This window comes from Myxocyprinus asiaticus, chromosome 27 (genome assembly GCF_019703515.2).
Source record: "Myxocyprinus asiaticus isolate MX2 ecotype Aquarium Trade chromosome 27, UBuf_Myxa_2, whole genome shotgun sequence".
Classification (NCBI taxonomy): Eukaryota; Metazoa; Chordata; class Actinopteri; order Cypriniformes; family Catostomidae; genus Myxocyprinus; species Myxocyprinus asiaticus.
This window is the reverse complement of record NC_059370.1, coordinates 36,132,154-36,159,308: the sequence shown is the minus strand read 5'-3', so window position 1 is coordinate 36,159,308 and position 27,155 is coordinate 36,132,154. Positions and strand designations below refer to the sequence as shown.

The 27,155-nt window shown below is 36.5% G+C and overlaps 1 protein-coding gene across 3 annotated transcripts in view; it reads left to right on the top strand.

Moving 5' to 3' along the window:
* The first annotated feature begins 1,772 nt into the window (after positions 1 to 1,772).
* LOC127418207 (gamma-aminobutyric acid receptor subunit beta-2-like) overlaps positions 1,773 to 27,155 on the top strand; it is a 60,261-nt gene continuing 34,878 nt past the window's right edge. The window contains exons 1-4 of one of the 3 annotated variants that reach the window (XM_051658659.1): positions 1,773 to 1,971; positions 2,065 to 2,156; positions 2,752 to 2,819; positions 20,795 to 21,015. In XM_051658659.1, coding sequence (XP_051514619.1) covers positions 1,898 to 1,971; positions 2,065 to 2,156; positions 2,752 to 2,819; positions 20,795 to 21,015 — 455 coding nt within the window. In that variant the 5' untranslated portion in view covers positions 1,773 to 1,897. The remainder of the gene's footprint in view (positions 1,972 to 2,064; positions 2,157 to 2,751; positions 2,820 to 20,794; positions 21,016 to 27,155) is intronic. The other 2 variants (XM_051658658.1, XM_051658657.1) reach the window with 2 other exon arrangements.

Genomic DNA, 27,155 nt, shown 5'->3' with positions numbered 1-27,155 from the left:
TCTCTGTCTCAGTTTCATCTTCAAGAAACTTCATCCCTGAAAGAGCACAAGCTTGTCTGACACTATTTGACAAGCATTTGATCCTGTTTCTTCTCTATTTTATCACCTATATATATTTTCCACTCCATTTGCCTTTATATTCACAGCCGTGGGCCACCGTTATTCTCTATTACTTATCCTGGTATGTTGCAAACCCTGCTCTGGTTCTACTCTAGTTCTACTCAGTGTGTGTGTGTGTGTGTGTGTGTGTGTGTGTGTGTGTGTGTGTCACACTAAGGAGTTGATGACATAATCTGCTGCTCTATCTGGTGATGCAACATTGAACCAATGCTTTCAGTGGCCTGCCCTCTACAGAGACACGACACACACTGCACTAGATCAAAAGCTGAGGGTTTATACTGACAGCTTCAAAGAATTCACATTTAAAATAGGAAGAAAAGTGTATCCACAGAACCCAACTTTTACTAATACCATTTCTAGGTCATCCACATGCATACATTTTTAGATACATATGGTGCTTTTTTCGTGATGTGGTGGCAGTGGGGGTGGAATGTTTAATATGTATTCACGACTCTTGGTTTATTTGATGTTCTCTGATGTTTCTCCATGTTTCTGTGTACATAGTTCTTAGTTCTCAGCTCTACTGGGAAAAGATGTAACTAACTAATGAAAGACAGAGGAAGTGTTAAGGAAACCTTTTTGAAAACAACCTTTGGTTATGTTCGGAATTGCACACCATTATGCTATTATTACTATTTCTGCAGTGTATATACTGAATAATAAACAAAATAGTAATAGTAGTATGGTTGTATGCTATTCTGTACATAGCCATTATTTCCGCAATACCATTTGGTGATTACACCGTCATTTGTAATTATACTTGCATTATAAATTAGCAAAATGCAAATATGCATCAGTGTTGCCTAATCAGGATTTTTTTTTTTTTTTTTTTTTTGTCTTTATGTAATGTCAAAATCCTATAAAATCCCCCAAACCCAAACCGAATGTCATGCTTTAAAGACACCATAAAATCAAAATTTGCGTTTTTTTAACCTTTAGTCAATGTCTTTTTTAAGGCTATCTATATGCTAGTGTACTCTTAAAAGTTGAAGATATTATCTTTTAGCAAACATACACATTTCAAATGTACAGTCATTCTCTTCTGGGAAGACAAACAAAAAACATTGATGACTCATCTTGCACAGGGGGACATATCTAATTTTTTTGTCCAATAAAATGTTCTCTAGGATGAAAATGACCCTCCCCCTAATACCACCTGTCTCTGACTAGCAATAGCAAATCATGGTCCATGGAAATTTAAAAACAGAGGAGCCTTTCAACTTTCTGTTACAGGAAATGTCAACACAGGAAAGAAAACTCTTCATGTCAAGTGATTTCATGGAGTCTTTAACTGTAATACCTTGAATATGTTTCCCTCTGTCTCTCACAACAAAATATTGAGAAATAACTCGTGCCTGTTCTTTGCTTTTTAGATCCTTAATCCAAAACCAATATGCTAATAACTATGCAATCAACAATGATTTTAACTTTTGTTTATTAATGCTTGTTATCCTTTAAAGTCATTTTAAGTACTGTATAATTACGAAACCTTCTGGACACTTCACTAACCTGTCCAGTTGAATGCAGACTCATCCAGGAGTATAAATGCTGCATAAAGATCACCTGATGCCTCCTTTTCTCGACTTGGTTTATTCAGTCGTCCCTTTAATTTTTCCCCCGCAATGGAAACAGCTCATCCAGCATCATCAGGAGCTGCTCTTTGATCTCGAGCTGGTGTGTGCGCATGCGCAGCTCATTGCCTTCACTGCGCTGGCACCAGTAAGTTGGATGTGCGCTGTGTCTTCATCGTAAGATCCAAAACCTCAGAACTGTTGCGATGGAGAGTATCGGAAAACCGCCGCACATCCTCTTATTATGTCCGTTAATCGTGGCTGTGGCGTGCGCGCAAAGGTATGGTGGCATTTAGATTTTTTCTTACAAGAAAATGTGTGTGTGATTTTTAATGTAAGAAGATTCTAAGAACATCTTATGATATTTTTGCAGTATCAGAGACCCGAGCAATATGTCAGTGGTCAAAGACACCGTGGACAGACTCATGAAAGGATACGACATTCGGCTGAGGCCAGATTTTGGAGGTAATGCATGGGTAAAATTCACATAATTGTTGCATTTTGGCTGTCACGCGCACTAACATGCCCAATTACTCATGCAAACCTTGTTCATTTACCCCAGTCTCTAACCAGGCGTGCATGTCAGTGCATGAGAGAAATGAACGCATGTTTATTTGACATTTTATCCAAGCTGAGCATTTCCGAGAGAGGGAGTCTAACTTGGGGATCAATTCAATTTGCAGTGCTACTTTTGTTGCATCTTGACAGTAATTGAAACGTCATGATTTAAAACCATGCACACATTTGATGCATACGCAGACATGTGAATCAAGCTGTTATTGATACAAGGACACGTCTAAATGTTCGTTTGTCAGTCATGCAGTTGCATTTGTGTGCTCACCTCCAGTGGTTGTAACAAATCAACAATTTCATGCGCAATGCCACGTGAATGTGGGGTGTTGGTGATTTATATGTTAATAAAGCCTATAATAATAATAATAATAATAATAATAATAATAATAATAATAAAGAGGTGTAGTGTAATAGAGCACAGTTTAAAGGTAAAAGTGCATGTTGTGCACGCAGTCATTTTTAATCATATTTCGTTTTTCTCCATCAGGAGCTCCGGTGGCGGTGGGAATGAATATAGACATAGCCAGCATAGACATGGTCTCCGAAGTAAACATGGTATGTTGCATTTAACAGTTTTCCATTGATGTTATGTGTTCTGATCTATACGAAACATTATTTTAAAAAGCAATATCGTGCAAAATCGATGCACAAACGTGAGACGCACCAGATGATGCTTTTAACACATGATGATTTACATGATGTGAAACTGCAGAAGTTCACGGGCATGATGCGGTATCTGCTCTGCATTTCGCTGCTACATTTGAATTCAAAACACACGCGCACTGGCGCACTCGCACGCGCACCCGCACGCGCTCCGCATGTCTCACGCTGTGTTCTTGAGGCCAGTGGTTTTGATACGGCACAGAGCTACACACATCCATGCAAACACCTTTAATCTTAATGACTAGTGTTTTTTCGCAAATCTAGTTCAAGGTGATCGTTGCCCTTTCAAGGAGAAAGATGACAAATGCTATGTATCTTCGCACAATCAAGCATTTCTTTTTAAATTTGGAGGACATAGTGAGGTGTACACCTAAAGACTGTCTTTTAAACATTCTTGCGAGTGCATCTTTCTTTTATTTTTCTCCACCATTATATTGCGATTCAACGCAACATACTGTTGATAAGGGCAAGAGAAAAGTTTATCTTGAGCAACAGCAACCTCTTTTGGTGGCAGTGGGCAGTGCATCTGTAATAGCAGGGAAATACTGTATGTGTGGCTGTGAAATTAAAGATTTATTGGTCGTACTCATTGCAGCTTTATCATTTCAGTGGGGCTGATAGAGTTTGTTTTTCAATTCATTTCCCAGTTGCTCCTTTTAACTCGATGAAGGTGAAATGGTATGTGCCAAGGGGTCTACATTTTATTTGATCCGAATTGGATAAAAACATAAAGAAAAAAAAGCAAAGTGAGTTTACGCTTATATTTATAGCACAGTAAATGATGCATTCACACAAGTGGTCAAATAAATGACGAAAGAATCTTGATAATGTTGGAAATCTTGCTTTGATTTAGGCTCATTTGTGGGAGTACAGCATATGTGTGTTGTATCGGTTTTATCTGTCTACCCTTGATATGGTGGTTCAGGTAACAGGCGATTTTAAAATTGTTATGTTTAGGCTTGGAAATTATGTGATAATAGTGAATATTTTTCTTGTTATTCTCAGCTCTGCTAGAATTGGCGCTATAAAATGACTGTTAAAAATCCCTATGCTGTAATCAGAGGAGCATGTAGCTTTAAAGGGATTGTTCACCCAAAAATGAAAATTCTTTCATCATTTACTCACCTTCATGCCATCCCAAATATGTATGACTTACATTCTTCTGCAGAACACAAATGAAGATTTTAAGAATATTTCAGCTCTGTAGGTCCATACAATGCAAGTGAATGGTGGCCAGAACTTTGAAGCTCCAAAAAGCACATAAAGGCAGCACAAAAATAATTAATATGACTCCTTTAGTTAAATCCATGTCTTCAGAAGAGATATGATAGATGTGGGTGAGAAATAGATCAATATTTAAGTCCTTTTTTACTATAAATCTCCACCTTTGACCAGCCCCGACCAGTAGGTGGTGATAGGCACGAAGAATGTGAATCGCCAAAATACAAAAGAAGAAGAATGTAAAAGTGAAAGTGAAGATTTGTAGTAAAAAAAGGAGTTAAATATTGATCTGTCTCTCACCCACATATTATATTGCTTCTGAAGGTATTGATTTAACCACTGGAGTCATATAGATTACTTTTATGCTGCTTTTATGTGCTTTTTGGAGCTTCAAAGTTCAGGACACCATTCACTAGCATTGTATGGACATACAGTGCTGAGATATTCTTCAAAAACATTTTTTTGTGTTCTGCAGAAGAAAGAAAGTCATTCACATCTGGGATGGCATGAGGGTTAGTAAATGATGAGAGAATTTTCATTTTTGGGTGAACTATTCTTTTAACTGTTAGCAAAGTAATAGCAATGCCATGACCATGGGTTTGAGTCACAAGAAAAGTCACAAACTGATAAAATGTATACCTTCAGTGTACTGTACAATGCTTTAGATAAAAGCATCTGTCAAATGCATGCATGTAAAATGTAAATGTAATCACAAATGCCTAGAAAAGTCATGTATATTCATTGGTCAAAAGGTGTGGGAACCCTGCAAGGTGTTTTAAGGTGCACCTCTGGACATAGATGCTTCATACTGTGTAGTGATGTGCTTACAATTACAAATTACCTTTATAGCTCTGTCATGTTTGTTGCTTCTCACGGCTGAGCCCTGGAATCCCGAATCGTTAGAACGAAAAGATGAAAATCTTTGTTTTCTGCAGATCCAGCAAAATTGGATTTTCACTGAGCTGGCAGCTGACAGCATCCTAGACTATCTGAAGGGTTGACAAGGTTGATCCTTTAGATTTGTGATCATTAGTATCTGACATTTCCATTCAAAGCCAACACCCGATGCACCATGGCTCATTCACTCTTATGCCTGCCTCGTATCAGTTTACTATCTCATTAGTCTGGTGCGATGCCTCAGTCTTAGACAGATGTATGATCTCTCAATTAGGAGCTGTACAGATGCCCCAAGTGACTATGATAGGCGTAACTGCCTTCTCTAGCATTTTGTTTAAAATGACCTCCCCCCCCCACCCCCTTCTATCTCTCTCACTTTATCACTCCTGCCAACCATTTCGCACTGATGTAAACAAGAGTCACTATGGTGTAATTGTGGCCAAGGTAGCCCCGACCAAAGGTCATCTATGTTGTTTGGCAATGCAAATCTTTAAGCCAGTCTATGTAAGTTGCATCCTCATTGCTTGACATTCAGGCTATTTTTGGAGACAGGCCATAAGAAAAGGCAAACATAGTCTGTGCTTTCGGGCTGAGGCCATTTCTGATGACTCATTTGAGTTTGAGGAAACATAATACAAATGGAATAATCTGATATTATAATTGATCTGTTTTTCACACTTCTTGCCTTGCCTTCCTGTTTTGCAACAGACGAGGGCTAATATGTTCACACGTCAGTGTTTAGGATTGACAACCATTACTAAAAGGTGTGACACTTGAATTGTGCTGGTCATACAACAGCCCAAAGGAGCGGATTGAATGCTGGCTGGATGAATGAATAACGAACTGAATGCCCTTTTCTATTGCCCTTTTTTTGCCGTAGCCATCAATAATGCCTCTAACCATAAGGACAGTATCGAAAGAAAGTATTAAAAAAACATCAAAAAGTCATATCCCAACTGACGTGATAATTGTCCTGTCGAGCCCAGTCAAGTCGTGTCCAATTGAGTCGCAAACTCTTAATTAACCAACAGCAGCTTTGAATGCTGTGAAGAGACACCACTGTTATTTTGTGGTACCATTTTGAAAACCATGGTTTATACCAAAATAAACATGGATACTTCATTCATGGTTCCTGAAGTTTTATTTTAGTAAAACTATGGTTAATTTCCATAACGGTCTGTTTTTTGGGTAGTTTAAAAACAATGGTGTTACTATAGTAAAACTGATGTACTGTAACCATGCTTTTTGGAAGAATGATTATGATTTTTATTACCATATATATATATATATATATATATATATATATATATATATATATATATATATATATATATATATATTTTATTGTTAGGGAATGCAAAACTATTGCGAGTGAATGCAAACTTATTGTGAGGGAATGCAAAACTTATTACGAAGGAATGCAAAACCTTTGCGAGGAACGCAAAACGTATTGTGAGGGAACGTAAAACTATTGCGCGTGAATGCGAAACTTATTGTGCGGGAACACAAAACTTAATGTGAGGGAACACAAAACTTATGAGGGAGTGCAAAAATTATTGTGAATGAATGCAAAACTTATTGTGAGGGAATGCAAAATTTATTGTGACGGAATGCAAAATTTATTATGAGGGAACACAAAACTATTTTGAGTGAATGCAAAGCATATTATGAGAGAATGCAAAGTTTATTGCGAAGTAATGAGAAACGTATTGTGAGGAAACGCAAACTATTGCGAGTGAATGCAAAACTTGTGAGGAAACGCAAAACTTATTGTGAGGGAACGGAAAACTATTGCGAGGGAACTCGAAACTTGTGAGGAAACGCAAAACTTATCGTAAAGTAATGCAAAACTTATTGCGAGAGAATGCAAAACGTGTTATAAGAGAATGTAAAATTGTGAGGGAACGCAAACTATTGCAAGGGAACGCAAAACTTATTTATTTCAGAAAATAAATTCCCTCTTTGTCCTCTAAGGTGTTCCATATGTTTATTACTAAACTATGTGTGAACAGAACCGTATTGAGCATTCTAAAAAGGACTGACAACCATATTATGCTGCTGTGTGAATGTTGCTGTAGAGAGTCCCTTTCCTTCAGTTTGCATGGATAAATTATAGAGGAAATACCCACTGTTCGGAAGAAAAACCCTTTGTTTGTTGCTTGGTCAGAGGATGTGTTTAAGGGGATCCGCTGAAAACATAATAGTCACTTCAAAGGCAAAGATTCAAACAGACTTGTGCAAGCTCACGGGCTAAATAATTACCGGGGCGGAAACAATGTATCATTATCCTGACAAGCATTAATTGCTTACATGAATAAGAGGCAGGGCTGCGCAATGATAGAAATAAGAAATGGATGAAAAGACAAATTTAGACCAAATTAGATTGGTCGACTTAATTAGTACTAGTGTGCGTAATTGTTGATAATTTTTGAATAGTCTATTAGTTTCTTTTACTTAATTGGTAGCTGAAAAAAATAGTTATTTTGTGTTATTTGTACTTTTAGTTGCTATGACAACACCTCCCTTCTCAAAAAATGCAAGGTTAGTAGGCTCCTCTCTGTTTTGATAGATTGTTTTAAGTCAAGCTTGCTGATTCTTTTTTTTTTTTTTATCCTTTCAAAGTCAGCATTGCTCGACGTAGGTAAATGTACGATTTAGCTACAGCCATAAATAGAGTACCAACTGTGTGGTCACATGGTGTTCTCCAAAACAGGAGCAACTTGTATTATAATTTCATACACTGATGGGTTCTGCTCCACATTTCACTCTACAGAGAAGCTTATTAGAGTGATTGCCAGGATTTTTTTTTCTTCGTCTGTTTTTTCTCCACTATTTTTTGCAGTTAATTTACAGACTCCATTCAAACTTTGTTTTCTGGATAATTGCAGCCTTAGATGTGTCAATTTTGTATTCTTTTTTCTCTCTCCCCTTTTCTCCCCAATTTGGAATGCCCAATTCCCAATTTGCTCTAAGTCCTCGTGGTGGCGTAGTGACTCGCCTCAATCTGGGAGGCGGTTGCCTCTGCATCTGAGACCGTCAATCTGGGCACCTTATCACGTGGCTTGTTGAGCGCTTTACCGCGGAGACATAGCGTGTGTGGAGGCTTCACGCTATTCTCCGCGGCATCCACACACAACTCACCATGCGCCCCACCGAGAGTGAGAACCACATTATAGCGACCACGAGGAGGTTAATCCAATGTGACTCTACCCACCCTAGCAACCGGGCCAATTTGGTTGCTTAGGAGACCTGGCTGGAGTCACTCAGCACACCCTGGATTCGAACTCACGACTCCAGGGGTGGTAGTCAGCGTCAATTTTGTATTCTTTATACTTTTTAGGAAACTTTAGAGTAGAGTTTGAAAATTTCCCACTGACTCACATTGATAGACGGTTAGGTTAGATTTAGGGTTGGGGTTTGGGTTAATAAAATACACATTCCTGTTGACTGTATTGCATTACTTACAAACTAAAAATACAACTCACTTTTGGCACCACCCTGTGGACATTTCACCTCAACAACACTTCCAGGATCGGCCACTGGGGACAGTGGTTCGAATTTCGGCAAACATAGACCAATTTCAGTAGCAGAACTTTTGACTTCCTGATGCAGAATTCGCAGCGCGATCAGTCTGCAAAGACGGTGTCGCATTATGTGTTGATTTTCATGCCTAGTCGTCAGAAAACGATACTTTTTTGGGATAATAACTGCTGTTTAATTGAACGTTTTGCAAGCAACCAAATTCCTTCATAGCTGTGCTAATTTTATGTCTTTTATCACTCTGTAGTGTTTTTATGGTATGGTATGGTATGGTGGCTCAGTGGGTAGCATTGTTGCTTCATAGCAAGAAGGTCCTGGGTTCAAGTCTTGGCTAAATGGGTCCTTCTGTGTGGAGTTTGCATGTTCTTCCTGTGTTTGTGTGGGTTTCCTCCAGGTGTTCTGCTCCAAAAGGTATGCAGGTTAAGTTAATTGGAGACCTTAAAATTACCCATAGGTGTGATTGTATGTGTGTATTGCCCTGTGATGGACCGGCCACCTGTTCAGGGTGTTTCCCTGCTTTTGGCCTACCTGCAACCCTACATAGGACAAGCGGCTATAGAAGATGGATTGTTTCATGCAATATTTCATGTCAATTTCTATATTTGTTTGGTAGGTAGCTGTGTAATAAGCAGTTACAATTTTTTTGGAAATTAAACCTTAACATGGTGATCAGGCCTTGTATCACCCTAAAGGGGTTTATTATGTCTACTGAAAATATCTCACAAGAAATCCGATGTTTTCAGAAAGAAGTTTAATCATATAACAACATTAAACTAATTTTTCATGCTAATTTTTCAAAGGGGCGCTCGGTTGTAGATTAATTTGAAACACCTGGCGTTTGAAGTCTGTCTGACATTGCAATAAAATTTGCCACTTAATCATCTCTTCGACATCAGATGTTTATCTCCAAACATGTCATCAACACCATCATCACGACACTCACAGTTATATTCTTAGATTAAGTGAAGTTAATGTAACACATTTCACTTGTGTAATCTGTTAATATATTATCTTGTGATAGGGGTGTTAGACTGTTCTATCAAATGTGCTTAAGTAGCTGTAAAAAAAAAAACAAAAAAAACAAAAACAAAAAGGGAATAAAGGCTAATGGTGGCAGTGATGCCATTAGCACCCCCCAGGTATGACCACTGGACCATCTTAAGACCATCTCCCTCACAACCTCCAATATTTAGAGGCATGTACTTAACCAGTCATTCGGATGGTTTCCCTGTCATGACAAATTAATGAAGGCTTCCAAGTCCGCTGTGGCCGTGTTGGGGATTCTTTCATGTGGAGAGACAGTGAAGCTATGGCACTGGTGACACTAAGTGTCCTGTTGTCAAGATTTTCCATCACAAACTCTAGTGTTGGGGAGTAACTAACTGAAAGAAATAATTAAAAAAGAGACTGACAGCCTCAGTCACCATTCACTTTCATTGGAAGATAACATAAAAAAAAAAAAAACATTGGTACAAAGTCTTTGTCAAGTAGGATTGGGAAGTCCAGTTAATTTTAGAGGATCGTTTTTTTACGATGGTACATGTAAATAAACAATTCCAACCTGGTCTCATAGAATCACGTTGCTATACCTAAATGTTTGCGAAATGATTTTTACGGATCTCGTTGTTTGTATCGCGGCAGTTTACTGCTGAAATAAACACTAGAGGCGCAACAACAACAATTACTTTTATTCACTTTCACACACATCACGAGTAAAACAGTTTATGAACACAATTATCAGTAAAACATAAACACTTTTTGGCTTTGTTCCTTACACAATGCTATTTTGTGACATCAAACAGACTGATAGTTTTTTTTTTATTCCTCATCAATAAACCTCATCTGGTTAAATATAGATGTAAAAACTATATATACAAAACTATAGATATAAAAAAAAACTATACAAAACTCTTCATCTGGTGAAGATAAAAGCTATTCTTACATATATACATATATACTGTAGAGCATTGAAATGGAGCCAAGTCTCTTTTCATTTCAAAATAAGAGTCCCGGGTGTATTTCAGGCTTGTTTATGGTTAAAAGTTCTGTGTTATGCACCAAATCTGTATTATTGGGATTTTGGATGCACAATAAACTGCTTTTGGGATTTTATTCCTTTTTGAGCCTCAGTGTCTGTGCCCTTTATTGTACGTAAAGACTAAGACATTTTTTATAATTCTATAGGCAAAATCTTAAAAAAAACAAAACTACAACTCTCGGTCGATTAATTGGTTATCGTCCTTTTCCCCCACCTTAGTTATTGGTATCGTCAAAATCCTCGATTGATCGACCTATAGTTTTTATAACATAACCGACAACAATTATAAGCTTATTTGAGTTATAAGACTTAAGATACTTGGGGAGAAAGTGTCATAGAAGCACCACAAAATGACAAGGTTGTTTCAGCAATTGCGTTTTTCATAAAACATTTGCTTTTATGACATTACTGCATTGGTTTAGGTGTACAGTTTAGGCTGTGGAGGTAGGTTTTGTTCATTTAAAACTTAATAGTGCATTAACCGTAAAAACCAAATCTGTTTGGAAGAACATTTAACTTGCTTTTATTGCCACACATTGGACATTTCACCTTAGAACTGCCATTTTACAATTTAATTTAGCAAAACTGCTGCCACAGTCACATCATTTTATTGAGATCAGTCTGAACGATTCACTGATTCATTTATAAAAAATAGTTAATTGTTCATCACAGTTTTGGTGTGTTTTCAGTTTTAGTTAATTGCATCCATTCAAGTTCAGTGCTGTCACCCTAATTGAGATTCTTGTTGTTTTTGTCCCAGATAAATACTTTCATTGCACATTAAGGGGCCGTTTACACAACAAAGTTTTCAACTAAAAATGGAAAACTTTTTTATGCATTTTGGCTGTTCGTTTACACGACAATGATGTTTTGGGGTCTGAAAACGCAAACTTTTGACAACGAGTTTCAAAGTGCAAGTTTTTGAAAATGATGCCGTTATCGTCTCGGCGTAAACATCCAAAAAGCAAATTTGTGAAAACGATGACTTCATGCGCACACGTATTACGTGTTCAGTCTTTAGGCATGTGCGCGAGTACTTCAAAACAACACGCGAGACATTCAAAACTACAATGACGGACTACAGGACTGTGTTTGTGCTGCTCAAGATTTTGAGTTTATTGATGCTTCTCCAGCAAAGTAATTGTAGTAATAAAGCAAACTCATCGTCCGTCCAGACAAAATTGCACGATGCTTTCGCCATCTTCATTGTTTGAATTCACCGCTCTGTGGAAGAATGCTTATGTGCGCAGGCGTGTAGTGTTTCTTTACAAAGTGACATTGCCAACTACTGGCCTGGCATGCATAATACAGCGTTTTTAGTCATTTTCGTGGATTCGTGTGAACGGGGATCATTTTGACAACATTGTCGTCTGTACGCGAAACTTTTCAAAAACGCAAAGGAAAAACGTTTAGGTTTTTAGTACATTGTTGTCGTGTAAACGTACCCTAAATGTATTTTTAAAGACGTTGTCCCCTTAAACAGCTTCAGTGTAGTGAGCTACTTTTTGTTTTTAACTTGTGGAGTAGTTAGCTACATTTTTTTTTATAGGTTAGCTTGACTGTACTTTAACCATTTTATGAGTAGCTTGGCAAAATAGAGTTCAAAGTGGCTCCCCCAACACTGATAATCTCCTGACGCCCTCATTTATTTAACTGGCTGAAGTCAGGGGTTGGAAAAAGTAAATAATGACATTTTTTATTTTGGTTTTGAGGGTCAGATTTTAAGTGGGTTTTGTGCAGTGGAGACGGATGTCTGATGAATATGATGATTTGTGTGGATTTGGGCTGTGGCAGGCTTAATGGAGAGCTCCCAGCAGCCTTTGCGTCAATGTCAGCTCGCTGTGGGAGAAACCTGACAAACGATGGTGTGTCATTCTGTCACTATCTCAATATGATCTATCGATCTGGATATCCATCTTAAGAGCTGCGTACATCACTTTATCTTACATGAGGTATGCTGTAGATAATGTTATGGTAAATGTCAACTAATGCTAGCTAGGGATGTAACAGTTTCAAGGTTTCACAATATACCTTGGTTTTAAAACGGATGGTTATCTTACCGTTGAAATCTTCTCACTGACGGTATTGCATGAAGATAAAGACAGACTAAAATCCAAATCAGTTTAAGACAGAATCTGCGACATTTACACAGCATCATATAAACTTGGCTAGATCAAATAAATCTTTAAATTGCACCTTCCTCATGTTGCATTTGACTGTCACTCAGTTTTAAAGGTGACATGCAGGTGTCGAGAGCGCTGCGCATCACAAGCACATCAGAAGTCCAGCACGAGCGGAGCGCCGCATACAGACATGTCTGAGCCTGAACCTTTATTACCGCCTCCACAGAAGTTGAAGTCCGCTGTCTGGGATTACTTGGCTATGTAAAAGACCCACAAGGCACCATCAATGTTGATGGTTTCCCAGTCTGTAAAGTTTGCCGCAAAAAAGTATCGACTCAGGCGGGAAACACTTCAAACCTTAAGCACCATCTCCGTGAGCACCATCCCACGGAATTTGCGGAGATGAATGTAAGTGGAAATACAGTACACAGGATAATAAATTATAGCCCGTTTCATAAAAACACCAGATTCAGTGTAGTTTTACATGATTTGTAATGACTAGTTAGGCTAAAGTTATGTTTATGCTTTCTGTCACATTCACAAACGCAGCAAACGGATTTAAGACCTCGTTCAACTTTACGATGTGCCAACTGTTTGTTCATTTGCCTAAGTGCAGCGCAACAGTAGGCCGATGTGTTTGATAATACCAATAATATGTTTTATTTGTAAAACATAGTACTAAATAGTGTTTACACAATGCATGGCTTTTGGTGTTCAGGAAATTGACACTGACAGTATGCATGCAAGAAACTGACAGTGAAACTGTGGCAGAAATTGTCAGTATTGGACAGAATGCCAATAAATAAACTGCACATGAATAATACATTTTCAGTAGGTATTATAGAATTGAACTGTTAACCTGGGCAATAACCATTACAAATGATTACAATTCAACTTCATAAATCATAAAATAACAATAACAAAATATTTTTAGTTATAATCACCTGACTACTGTACATGTTGCCAAATGTTTTTTTATTAATGTTGACCTGTTTGTGATTTTTTTCTTTTAATTTTTTTACCTTGTCAGATTAAGAGAGTGTCCAAATCCAAAACAAAGTTCAAGAATTGGTTATTACTGAAATATTTATCTGTGTGTTTATCAGAAATAGCCTATTTCATAACCAAATATTGAACTGCTTTTAATGTTATCAATGCACCTAAATACCATGAAACTGTAATACCGTGGTCATTTTTGTGACGGTTATCATACCGTGAAAATGTCATACTGTTACACCCCTAGTGCAAGCCAAAGGAAGTAAGTCGGTCAGTTGCATTAAGAGTAAATCTACTGAAGGAGTGTAGACAGATCCTGTTTTAATGACTTTGGTACACTGAATACCAAGGGTGCTATTTCTTGTGTGGAAGACTTCTTTTTGTTGATGTTATTTCTCGTCACATAAAGAATTCATAGCTAATGCGCTCTTAATCAGTGCATTTATGCTGCACATTTAGAAACGTCCTTGATTAATTTAATTTGCACTGGCAATTTTAGCTCCGTTAACGATGATTAAACAGCACAACCTAACAGAGGCTTTTTGCTCTAGTAGAACATCTCTGCATCTACTCGCAAAATGCTTTAATTAAAGAAACAGTTCACCTAAAAATGAAAATACTTTTTAAAAAAAAAATTTATTATGTTTTTATTTATTCACCCTCATGGGTGGGTTAACTATTCTAGATTCTAGCAATCCATTATGGATTAGTGGATTCTAAAATCCACTATGTATCACTGTACAATTGGACTTCATAACTGTCTTCATGCATAATTCTATTAGTAGTTAAAAGTTGTGAAAAATCCACTCCATTGCATGTGAGCTCACAGAAAGCCGTGTGTTTACGTCTTGGTTTGAGATCTACTGATGTCAAAGAAGAGTAAACAGAGCCCAAAAAGGCATCTGCTACCATCTGTGACCATAGTAATTATGCTCACATTTGGCACTGAAGCCAGGAGGACAGTTCCAAGCCCAGGTGTTCCACATTCTGTACCATGGGATCAGCGTACCATTTGGAAAAATGTGTTTAACCTCATTTTTCCCAAAATGTTAATGTTTTTATTTTACTCTAGGTTTTTTCTTAATGAATAATAATCATAGTCGTGGTAAACATAGATGAAAATGAAAATAGTTGACATTGTCATTATTAATAGGTATAGTTGGGTCTATGTTATTATATTGTAAAATATATATTTTAAGCCTTTTTTGTACTCAATTTTTAGTGTAGATTTACATTGTTTGGTTGTGTTTAATAACATGCTTTTCAAAACAGTTCTGGAAATAAAATTTGACTTCTTTATCTGATTATATTCAGTGAATGGAACAAATAATTGACAGACTAATTGATGATCAAAATACAATGTAAAAATAAATTTCAGTGATGTCAAAATCTTCTTCATTTGGCATGATCTAAATTAATAGGTTTTATTATATTTAAGAGCCATAGAAGTGCCTCTTCACACATTTGAAAAAAATATTACAGGGTTCCCACTGTCATGAAAAACAGGGAAATGTCAGGAAATGTTTAAATAGTAAATTCCAGGCCTGTAAAGTCATGCAAATGACTTATTAAAAGTCATAGGGAACTCATGGAAATTTCAGTAGTGAATATATTTCTTTCTAGTCATGAGCTCTAAAATTGCTAGAAATTGCTTTTGTGAGTACAGTCTTTGTAGAATTATGTTTTGTTTTAAATCCTTACACGAATATCTGGAAAACTCATGGAAATTAATTGACCAAAATGTGTGTGAATCCTAATATTAGTTAATACGACTTAATCAACCTGGCTACATTGGGTTACACCAACAAAAGTAATTCTTAAATTACTTAAATTAGGCTAACAACAGCACAATTTGTCTTTTTACGGTGAAGTTGTTTTTAGCAGCACTAAATAATACTGTAAGACTTAATCATATGGTATATGCACTTCTGTTTCATTGTACTTGATTGCTCCATGTGGAACATGGGGTTGTAAAAGCTGAGAATGGAGGAGTAACATTAGTATCATCTAAACATGTTTAATGTGTAGCATGAATCTTCATTCTTTCTTCATTAAATCCATCCAGTTTGACTCAACAGCTTATTACGGAATGTTAACTCAAATTAACAAATTCTCTCAAATTCTCTGACAGCCCCTAGACTGTATCAAATTCAGCTTGGTATCATCAACTCTTAGTCAGAAGAGCCCACCTCCAAGTTTCTATAATGTTCTTGTTGATATGGCTCAGGTCCCTCCTTTATTGTAAGTCTGTGGGAGTTTTTCGACCATTTTATCAACCGCCTGGTGAAAATCACAATGTCTGATTGCTCAGAAAAGTTATAGCACACCTCTCCCCAACAAACCACATGATTTGAGGTATCACTCATGTCTAAGGTACTGAAGTCCGTACATACTGGAACTTTTTCCCATAATGTCTCAGTAAGCAGACATTGTGAGTGCGGTTTCATTAAGAGTCTGAGGAAGACATCAGCTACTCGTCCTAATGGGAACCTGCAGCATGACGCTTAGCATTGTCCTAAACTACCCTACATACTGTAACAAAGACTACACTGAAAAACTCTGATAAGCTGACTTTACTCAATTGATTGAGTAAACTTGTTCCCTCAATTGAATTGAGTGATAGCATCTCCAAAACTTGTGTAATTAAGTTAACTTTACTTGATGTTCATATCGAACGGACTTAACTATTTAAGGTAACTAGATACAAGTAGACTTAAAGGAATGGTTCACCCAAAAATGAAAATTTGCTGACAATTTTCTCACCCTCAGGCCATCCAAGATGTATCTGAGTTTCTTTCTTAATCAAAACAGAATTTAAGACTTTTAGGATTTCATTTCAGGTCTCCTCCTCTAAACAATGCAAGTGAATGTACTCCATTTTTTTGACGGTCCAAAATGCATATTTAGGGTGCATCAAAATAATCCACATGACTCCAGTCGACAAATAAAATTCTTCTGAACGCAAACGATTTATTATTTTGAGAAACAAAACAATACTTATATACTTTTTAACCACAAATGTTCACTTCTGTACATCTCTATGACACGCGCTCATGAGAGGGATGACGTAAGGTCATTGGTAAGATCACACGTCAGGTGGAGGAGGAGTCAGGAAGCGCGTCATTGTTTAGAGGAGGAGGCCTGAAATGAAATCCTAAAAATCTTAAATTCTGTTTTAATGAAGAAAGAAACTCAGATACATCTTGGATGGCCTGAGGGTGAGTAACTTATCAGCAAATTTTAATTTTTGGGTGAACTATTCCTTTCACTCATATTTGCTGTTTATTAAATGTTGTTTCTATTTAATCATTTTAGTTGAATTGACTCAAATTTCTCAATAATGTAGCTCAAATAAAGAAGATTACAACCGATTCTAGGTCAATAGTTAAATAAACGTAATTAATTCTCCACTGTAATGCATATATACCTGCACATGCACAAGGTGAACTTAAATAAAATGAACAGTTTCCAACTTGACCAAATGGGACACAGATCACACTAATGGTGTCATCACACGAAACAACTATTTGTAACAAAAATACATACAGTATATAATTTTACAAAACAGGTGAAACCTCTATAAATTCTTAATAACAAATATTTAAATGCCCCCTTAATTTCCCTTTGAACATAATTAAATAATTAAAGTGTAGGTATTCCCCATAGCCTCAATTTTGTACTCAATCATTTGATTTAACACTTTAAATCTTGTCTATAGATTTTTAAGATAAATAAGTTAAAGGAACATAGATATTTGTGTTATGATCCCCAAACTTGACATTTACATGTAATGTTTAATTCCAGCATTGACAACATTAGGGTTTACAGTGTAGCTGTGGAAGGGAAGTCTGAGAGTTTTGCTCATGCCAGTGGTACTTCTACATAATTATCAGGGGTTTATTTAGTCATATCTTTGCTATCAATAATTTGTCCTCTCTGTTCTGTAGAGGATTTAAAATGTTTACATTTTTTAATTTAAGTTTGGTTTATTGTCATTACAGCCCCATGTACAAGTATACAGTGGAACAAAATGTTGTTTGACCAGTGTAAATTACAATCTAACCACCCAGAATACCTTACCAATCACCTAGCAATGCCCTAGCATCCTAGCAACTGCATCACAATTCACTTACAACCACTCAGAACACCTTAGCAACCACATAGCAACACACTAAAAACCATTCACAATACCCTAGCATTACACTGGCACGCAAAACTCACATTTTCTTTAGAAACTATGAAAATCTAGTCAAATAATATGGTTGTAAAAACTGCTAGCATTGCAATAGTGCATTTATTGTTGTGTTGGGATAAATTTTTGACAAATGGGGCATGTATGTGTGTGTGTGCAGGTGTGTTTAGTGTTGAGTGTGTGTTTGGTCATGCTGAAGCGGCTGTTTGAGCATGCACATGCGGGACTGTGTGAGGCACAGCTGGTTCCTCTGGCGGCTTTTGAATCAGAGGGGGGTTCTGTGCTCTTATGCCTGAGAGTAACTTTATCAAGTGTGCTGGGATATTTTTGGCAGAAGACGATTACCGGTTTTCAGAGTTCCTTCGCAGGTCACTGCTGGAGAAGCACAGAGAGATAAATATGGGGCTGAAACTGCCTGCCACCACTCAGCCAACCCACTGTCCCCTCGTTCTCTGGACATGCTGATAACCACATCCAAACCACCCCTGAACTAACCCGAAGATAATATCATGTGCTTTAGACAGTGATACTGATTGGCCGTTTAAAATATGTTGTCATTCTGTCTAGTGTCAATACCAAAATCTACCAACTGCCTAGTTAATGCATAATGCACAATTTCTGTTTTCAAATGCATTGAATTTTATTTACTTAAAATATGTTTTCAATTTTATTAGTTTTAGTGAATTTCAAGTAGATATTGGGTATTTAGTACATTTAGAGAAAATATGGGTAAACGAATAGTTGTAAATAAAAAAATAAAATAATAATAGCCTACACTTTAGCCAGCGTATGTGTGTACATCTCAACTGCTATGATTATATTGTATTAGCCTCTACAGGGCTCAACAATAAATATGATCCGCTGGGCCAGTGGGAGAGTGTTTCAGGCCAGTTCAGGGAGCTCCCCCTTGCCCAGTTGAGCCAGTGCTACAACCTCTTACATTCATTGATCATGTATATTTCTACCATAGTCTGTTCTAATACTTGATACTGATTGGCTGGAATGCGTGCAGTTCAAACCGTTGAATGCACAAGTATTTCTGGTCAGTTTTAATCACTGTTTGATATTAATGCGCTGTTTGTAACCATAGCAACATAACATTACCGAGTAATATCATGGAATTCAGCGTGTTTTGCACGGAGGGTGAGAGATTGAAATCAGGACCTATTAAATATGTTTTTCGCTGTCCAGCAAGAACATTTAAACTGTAATGTGTTTAATGTTATGTTGCTGTGCTGAAGTGTGCCTATAGCCACTAGAGGCCCCCTTGCACTCACACATCTCTGACTCAATCACTGAAGGAGAAGCACTGTTTGTTTGCAGTGAAGCGCTACCAAGCAAGGACAAATTGCGATTTCATTAATTCAGTCAATTGTACAGCCTTGATGGATACCATACTAATGTCTCAGACATCCAAATCTGCAGGTTCCAGAGTGTTTTGAATGGTTTTCCCCTTATTATACAGTAAGTGCTACTTTTACTGTCACTGCCACGTTTGTAACGTCGAGTTTTCCATATTAATGTGAAAATTACAATAAAAATAAATTAAATAGTACATTTTATCTGGAGTGCTAACCCCTCTACATTCTGTGGATATTATTATTTCTGGATTGTGCATTTAAATTCACAGTGTGTGGTCGCACTACTTTTTCTCTCTATCTGATTTAGAACAGGCAGAGCTGTAGATCTAACAGCCCTTAGATAAAATGAACCGTTAATTTTTATTCTTCCAGTCAAAATTTGTGCTGCGAAAAAATATATTACAGCTCTAACTTATCAATTCTGGCAAGTGACCATGGTATAAGCGGGATAATCCATGGCTAGGTGTGCGTTAAACGATTTTTAATGCTCCGCTTCACGTCGGGTGGTTCTTCACCTCCACGTCGTGTATTTAAAATCGTTTAACGCACACCTAGCCGTGGATTATCCCTTACTTTTTTTGATGAGAAATTATGTGTATTTTGCCCAACCATTTTTCCAAAAATAAACACAATTTTCTGCCATACTTTTTCATTTAAGTGTTATCATATCGACTCGAGATAATATAGAATCGTAAACCTCATATCGTATATATCGAACCGAATCGTGAGAAAACCATATCATCCCACTATCTATATAATCTATCCATCCATCCATCCATCCGTCCATGAACAATACTTTTACAGTATCTTAATGTTAATTTCAACATATACAAATACATTTTTAAACTCAAACGTTGTTTTTGTTAATGTTTTTTTAACAACAATTGTGTTTTTTATTGACTAACATTAACAAAAATTAATAAATTCTGCAAAAAATATATTTTTCATTGTTTGTTCAAAATGTTTAAAAATTCTGAAACATATTATTCTGCTTATTTCCAAGTTTAAATTAAATTTGGAATCCCAGGTTTTCAGTGTGGTCTCAGAATTTTAAACGCCACTGTTTATCAGCATAATATTGGTCATCAGTCAGCCTGCTCTTTAATTATCGGCATCAGCCATTGAAAAATCCATATCAGTTGACCCCTACTACTTCTGTTTTTTATTCTGTAGGTAGAATATGTTTATTGTCAGAAGTCTTCATGATCCTACTAGCAGTGGTAGCTCAGCGGTTAAGGCTCTGGGTTACTGATCAGAAGGTTGGGGGTTCAAGCCCCAGCACCACCAAGATGCCACTGTTGGGCCCTTGAGCAAGGCCCTTGACCCTATCTGCTCCAGGGGCGCCGTATCATGGCTGACCCTGCACTCTGACCCCAGCCTAGCTGGGATATGTGAAAAAGAAGAATTTCACTGTATATGTGCAAATGTATAATGTGTGATAAATAAAGAAAATTATTAATAATTATTAAATTATTAATTATTATTCCTTTAATTTCTAGGACTACACCCTGACCATGTATTTCCAGCAAGCCTGGCGAGACAAACGTTTGTCTTACTCTGAGATCCCCCTCAATTTGACCTTGGATAACCGCGTGGCGGACCAGCTGTGGGTACCTGACACCTACTTCCTCAACGATAAGAAATCCTTCGTTCACGGAGTCACAGTCAAGAACCGCATGATACGGCTGCACCCAGACGGCACCGTGCTGTACGGATTAAGGTACGTCCTTTCAGGTTGTCATTGTCGTTATTGACCAAACGTTGACCTGTAATCACGATCGCAGCAGAGGCTGTTTAACTAGTCTCATAATTCTGTCCATTCACTGGTGCGAGCTATTAGCAAACCACCCACATAACACGTTAACAATGTGTTCTGATCCCTGTTTTTATTTTCCCTCGCTGTTGATGGATTATGCTGGTGTAAATTACTCAACATCGTTGTCTATGTTTAGAAAGGATGAAATTGTTGTTGCTAATTCCAAAACCACATATTGTGCATTCTGTTCCTCAGCCTGACAGCGATGTACTTATCAGAAGAGTACTTAAAAATTGCAAATCTGCATTGCAGCAGATAATTCAGTGCCATTAAGATACGCAAACCAATAAATATAATTTATAACGCTTCACTATGTAAGTAACCATTTACATAAGCAAACACGTATTTTTACATAACAGAAATGGACAAATTTGTGTAGAGAGACTAAATACACATGAGAAAATTTTGAAGGGAGTGTGAGAGAGTGCAGTGACCTGGCCTGCAGAACATTACTGCAGGGACTGCCTGCACGCTACTTTGTCAATGGAAATAGTCATATGTAAGACAGCATAGGCTGTGGGCAAGTATGTGTGCTTGTGTAAGAGTTCGAGCGTGTATTTAGGGCGTTGCAGTTGGTTTGACATAAAAGATTGCTGAAAATGGGACTGTTTGATGGTGGGGCAGAGAGATTTCTGGGTTTGTGAGTGCGTGTTTTGTCCGTGTTTCTCTGGTGCCCTGCTCCACTAAGCCTGCCAAGGCAAGTTCCTCAATTATCAGGGGGAAAAGAAAATAACAGCGCTCTTCTACAACTGACGACTGATCACTGGCAGGTTGATCTGATTATCTTATTCCTAAAAGACTTCAACCAATAACACAAACACCACCCAGGAGATGAAAGTATACAGATTTAAATACAACTCACAATAAAACACTGCTGAGTCAGGTTACTGCTTCCATGTTTTAATTGACAATTTTTGTTTTGATTTTTGTGACTCCAGTTTGAAGTATTATGCCCAAGATCCGCTCATTTAAACAAAAAGAGACAATCTGACTTAAATGCAACGTGACCGAGCACGGTTTGTTTTGATATTAGTTGCAGTTTAGAGAAAGAATTATCTGAAATAGATTGTCCCATAATAATAAGACAAAATGATTTAAATAATGGATCTCCGCAAATGGTTGTACCACAAAAAGAACCCAAAAAAAAAAAAAGAAAAATGGTGAAAAATGTGAAAACTTCGTGATTTTTCTATCCATGCAAAAGTGATAAGTACTAATTATTTCACAGACATAGCTTAGAACACAGAGCATAATATAATTTTTAGCATTTTCATTTACTTTGAGAGTATCTTTCAAACATTTTATAACAATAACCTGACAAATTCAGTGATTCTTCCTCAAAAGTGCTCATTGTTTCAGTTCCATACCTTGTAAAAACCTGTGTGATTAAAAGCTTCACTCCCAGAAGTTGCGTGAAACCAGCCAATCAGATTAGAGCTTGCCAAATCGAGAAAGTGGGTGCAATATGCGTCAGATGATCAATGAACGTGGACAGTCCATGTTTGTGCCATCTGAGGCTGAGACTAATGTTGAATAGACTCATATTGATTTAAGTGTAAACAAAGTCAGTTAGGGCCACTTCTGTCTAAATGCAGTGGACTCATTTACAGTAGGAGGTAATAGACTTAATCGAATCTAAATGACTTACACATGGTGACTGAGAGAAGAGGTGTTCCATTTACATCTCATTTACAGTGGATAAGTCATACAATTAAATTAAGAAATACTTGTTAACTCTCATTTACATAAAGGTTGACTATATTCTATGCAAGTGCAATGGCTGGTTGGCGTATTGTCAGAGGCTTTGTTGATGTCTAAGGATAGACAGAGCTGGTGTGAACGAGCTTCTATTTATAGCTTGCATTAATTTATTTAGTGTAATCACATGCTTGTGTGCCATCTTTCTGTGTAAAAATGGATGAATACAATGCAGCTGGAAAAATGTAAAAGATATGGAAGCCCAGGAGTGCCATTTATAAAAGAATGAAGGAATAAATTATCAATCTATTAATTTGAAAATAAAAATGTGAATAAATAAACCAATTTATAAATGGACAAATAAATAGACACATTTAAATGTGTTTATTTAATTCATGTTTTAAAATGTACTTATATTTAGCAATAAAACAGCACATTAATAAGTCATTTTTAAATGCACATTTTAAATTGCATTTTAATAGGCATTTGGCAATTACTTATCTCCATCCATTTGCCTGTTGCTTTTCTTCATCCATTTGCCAATTGCTTTTCTGTTTCCATTTATCAGTCCATACCACTGAAGCCCAGGTGTGCCAATTAAAAAGAATGAAGGAATAAATGATCAATCTATTAATTTGAAAATAAGAACTTGAATAAATAAGTCAATTTATAAATGGACAAATAAAAAGACACATTTAAATGTGTTTATTTAATTCATGTTTAAAAATGTCATTATATTTAACAATAAAATTGTGCATTAATAAATCATATTTATTTCATGTTTAAAATGTCATTAAATGTAGCAATAAATTAGTACATTAATGAGTCTTTTAAATGCACTTTTTAATGTATCCATTTGCCAATGGATTTTTTTTTTTTCGTTTTTCTTTTTCTTTTCCTTTTCTTTCTCCAATTGAGAATCGAGTTAAAAATCCCATTGGACTGTTGACTTGTGAGAGCAAGCAACGAACTTTCGACTCAGTTATAAGACACACCCCCTCTCCCACGTGCCACTCGAAGAGGATGTAAGACGGCCTGTCATTGGACGATGGTATAAGTAGTTTATGTGATATTATTGGATCTGCGAATCCCACGCATAAGAAATGGATGCAAAGTATATCAGAAGTTAATGGTGGCTCACTGAAAATAAAAATGTGAATAAATAAACCAATTTATAAATGGATAAATACATTTAAATGTGTTTATTTAATTAATGTTTTAAAATGTACTTATATTTAGCAATAAAACAGCACATTAATAAGTCATTTTAAAAAGCGTTTGGCAATTGCTTTTCTTCATCCATTTCACAGCTCAGTTGCTGTGAAATGCTGAACGCGACCCTACCTGAGTGTGCACTGTGATATGTGTGCAGGATGGGAGCTGGTAATCATGATGCTGTCAACAGAACCAGCCTCCCGACCTGAAACTGAAACATGCGACGGAGGTGAGCAAGGGCAACGACTCGAGTCGTTGGAGAAAGCCGATGGACTTTCCAGAAATTATACTGAAGAAAACGCACATCCCCTTTCAGTTATATCACATACATTTTAAAAACACTGTATGATCATCTTTAAATATTTTATTTTTATTAAAATAATTGCCTGTGTATGATCGAGAAAAGGCGGATTCTCGGAATGACAGCTAATGATACAGAGAAGGCAAGCGAGCACACTTTTGTGGAACAAATGACAGTTTAAACTAATGTTGTGTATTGCTTATGTGTATTACGAAAGTGTCTCTTTCAAATGAAAATTATATATATATATATATATATATATATATATATATATATATATATATATATATATATGTATATATACTGTATATTCTACACCAAGCTGCTGTGTATATCTGTTTATAATGTCGCAAATAAGGTTTGTGCTTAAACATTTGTTGTGCTCATCTTCATGAAGATGTTTATTGACTGACAGGAGCTATGCACACAGTAAACACACAATGTACACATTCTTTTATCACATTCCTCTTTTACAATTGTTGTCTGGGTCTTATGGATTTATCATTTTGAATTTGAATTTTGAATGAATTTACATTTTAATTGTACCTGAATCGATTATGTTATAGGCAAACTTTTATTGACACAGATAATGGCAATTAACATGTCAAAGATGTTTGAGGTAAAATGTCTAAGATTTAGGCCAGACATTTTCCAAGAGAAAAAAAAAAAGCAATAACTAACAAGTGTTTTACCCCTTCACTGCTAGAATTGTGTGAAATGAAACAGTCACAACTTTTACTGGAAGAAAAAAAAAGTCCTTCTGGTTGTGTAAACGAAAGATAACACTTTATTAAGCTTTATAAACAGAAACAGTTTAGCACAGTTTCATCGTGCCCCAGTGCTTATGATTGATGATCTCACAGTGCACAGAGGGTACAGTATATGGGCTTTGTTCACAAATATGGCAGAGAGAGCGGTCATACAGTAATGAAACAGGTGAATAGCTGTAAGATCATGCAGTGCAGAGAAGCAATTGCTTTATTAACCTCCGTGAAGTTGGCAACCCCATATAATTAAATCATTACCAAATCTATACCATTCGTTTGTGCTGCGTTTGTGCTGATTTGTGCAGCAAAAATGAACGTTTGTACTGGTTTGGTGTTTGAGATATTAGACATTATTTTTTTAGACTGTGTGACGTCACTTTCCACCCCTTGTGGTTCAAATCACTCAAAACCAGTACCATTCGTTTGTGCGAAGAAGAAACACCATAAAGAAAAAGAAACACCATAACTATTTCCCTTCAGCCACAGTTTTCAGCTCCGAATTTGCTTTTATTCATTTTACTTTAGCTAGAAGGTGGCACGACTAGCGTTGACGGTGTTTGTGCAATTGCATATGCCAATATGGTTGCTAATATTCAAAATATTTCTTTGAAATTTCAGTGCAATGTTTGAAAACATGTTAGGTGCCGTTCATATGCTGGAATGCGTTGTTGTTGCACTAAAAGTACACGCAGTACCACAAAAAAGCAAAACGTAGGTGTCTCGACTCGAGACATACTTTTAAGAGTTTAGGTTATTTTTTAAGTTGACATGGTGTCTAAAAACATGAACAAGCCATCAAAGACATCTATCTAGCGCACAATTACATTGAAATCAATTATAAAACAACGCAGACGGACACAAAAACCAAAAGTTTGATAACACTTGCCTATTCTTTATTTTTTGTTACTGCACATTTTAGAATTTAGAGTAGGCTATAAAGTCATCAAAACTAAGAAGTAACACAAAAGTATGGAAATTATGCAATGACCAAAGCAAATTAAATCAGAAACATCTTATATTTGAACTTCTTCAGTGTAGCCTTTTGTCTATTCCAGCTCAGCACACTCTGTTCATTTTCTCAATCAACTTCAGGTGCATCCTGGGATGCCTTTTAAACAGTTTTGAATGATTTCATATGCTGGACACTTGTTGGCTACTTTTCTTCTAAAAAAATACTATTAAATAAATAAATAAAACAAATAAATAAAAGGTTTGTATAGATATCTATAATTAGGCACAATTTATTTTTGAGTACAGAAATAATCCCAAGCATTTGACCATAAACCTTTAGATCAAAAGGTTCTAACCTAATGAGAAAAATTTAGTCAGTGTCCTTTTGGACTGGTTGTGTAGGCTACATTTATTTTCTATATATTATGTTCTTAATATTAATTTGATTGACTAACTTTAAAAAAAAATATTTGCTTTGTTTTATCTTGCTATGTTTTGCTATTACTGTAGATAAATCTAGAATAACTGAGTTTCAAGTTTTTTTTTTTTTTTTTTTTTAAGCTTAAAGTAACCATTTAAAGTGATTTTAAAAAGGGCAATTTAGAAATTTTACCAAACAATTTGGGCAAATTAGCTTCAGAAAAGGTGACTTTAGCTAAAAGGTGAGTAGTTTTCATCCCTGGTTTAAATATCAGACCAAATCTGACATTTCCTGACAGAGAAAGAGAGATATGTTAGAGTTTAATGGGGTGAAAGATGAAATCTTTGCCAAAAAAATGAATGCTTCAACGATACCAAACACGGCACAAACCAGAAGCTCGCACAAATGATGGAGACAGGTGAGAGTGATTGACATGTGGTTTAGCTTGCATGATTTAATGGCTCCAAAAAGCTATCTTGTTTAATACAAAGAAAGGAATACGTTATGATGTTTCTTTTGACAGCACAAATCGAGCACAAACGAACGACACCGGTTCGGAGTGATTTGGAGTGACGTCACTGCTCATGAAAAGTTTCTTGCTATATCTAAGGATAGGAAATAGTTACAGTGTTTCTTTTAATGGCAAAAATCAACACAAACCGAGCACAAACGAACTGCATTGGTTTGGAGC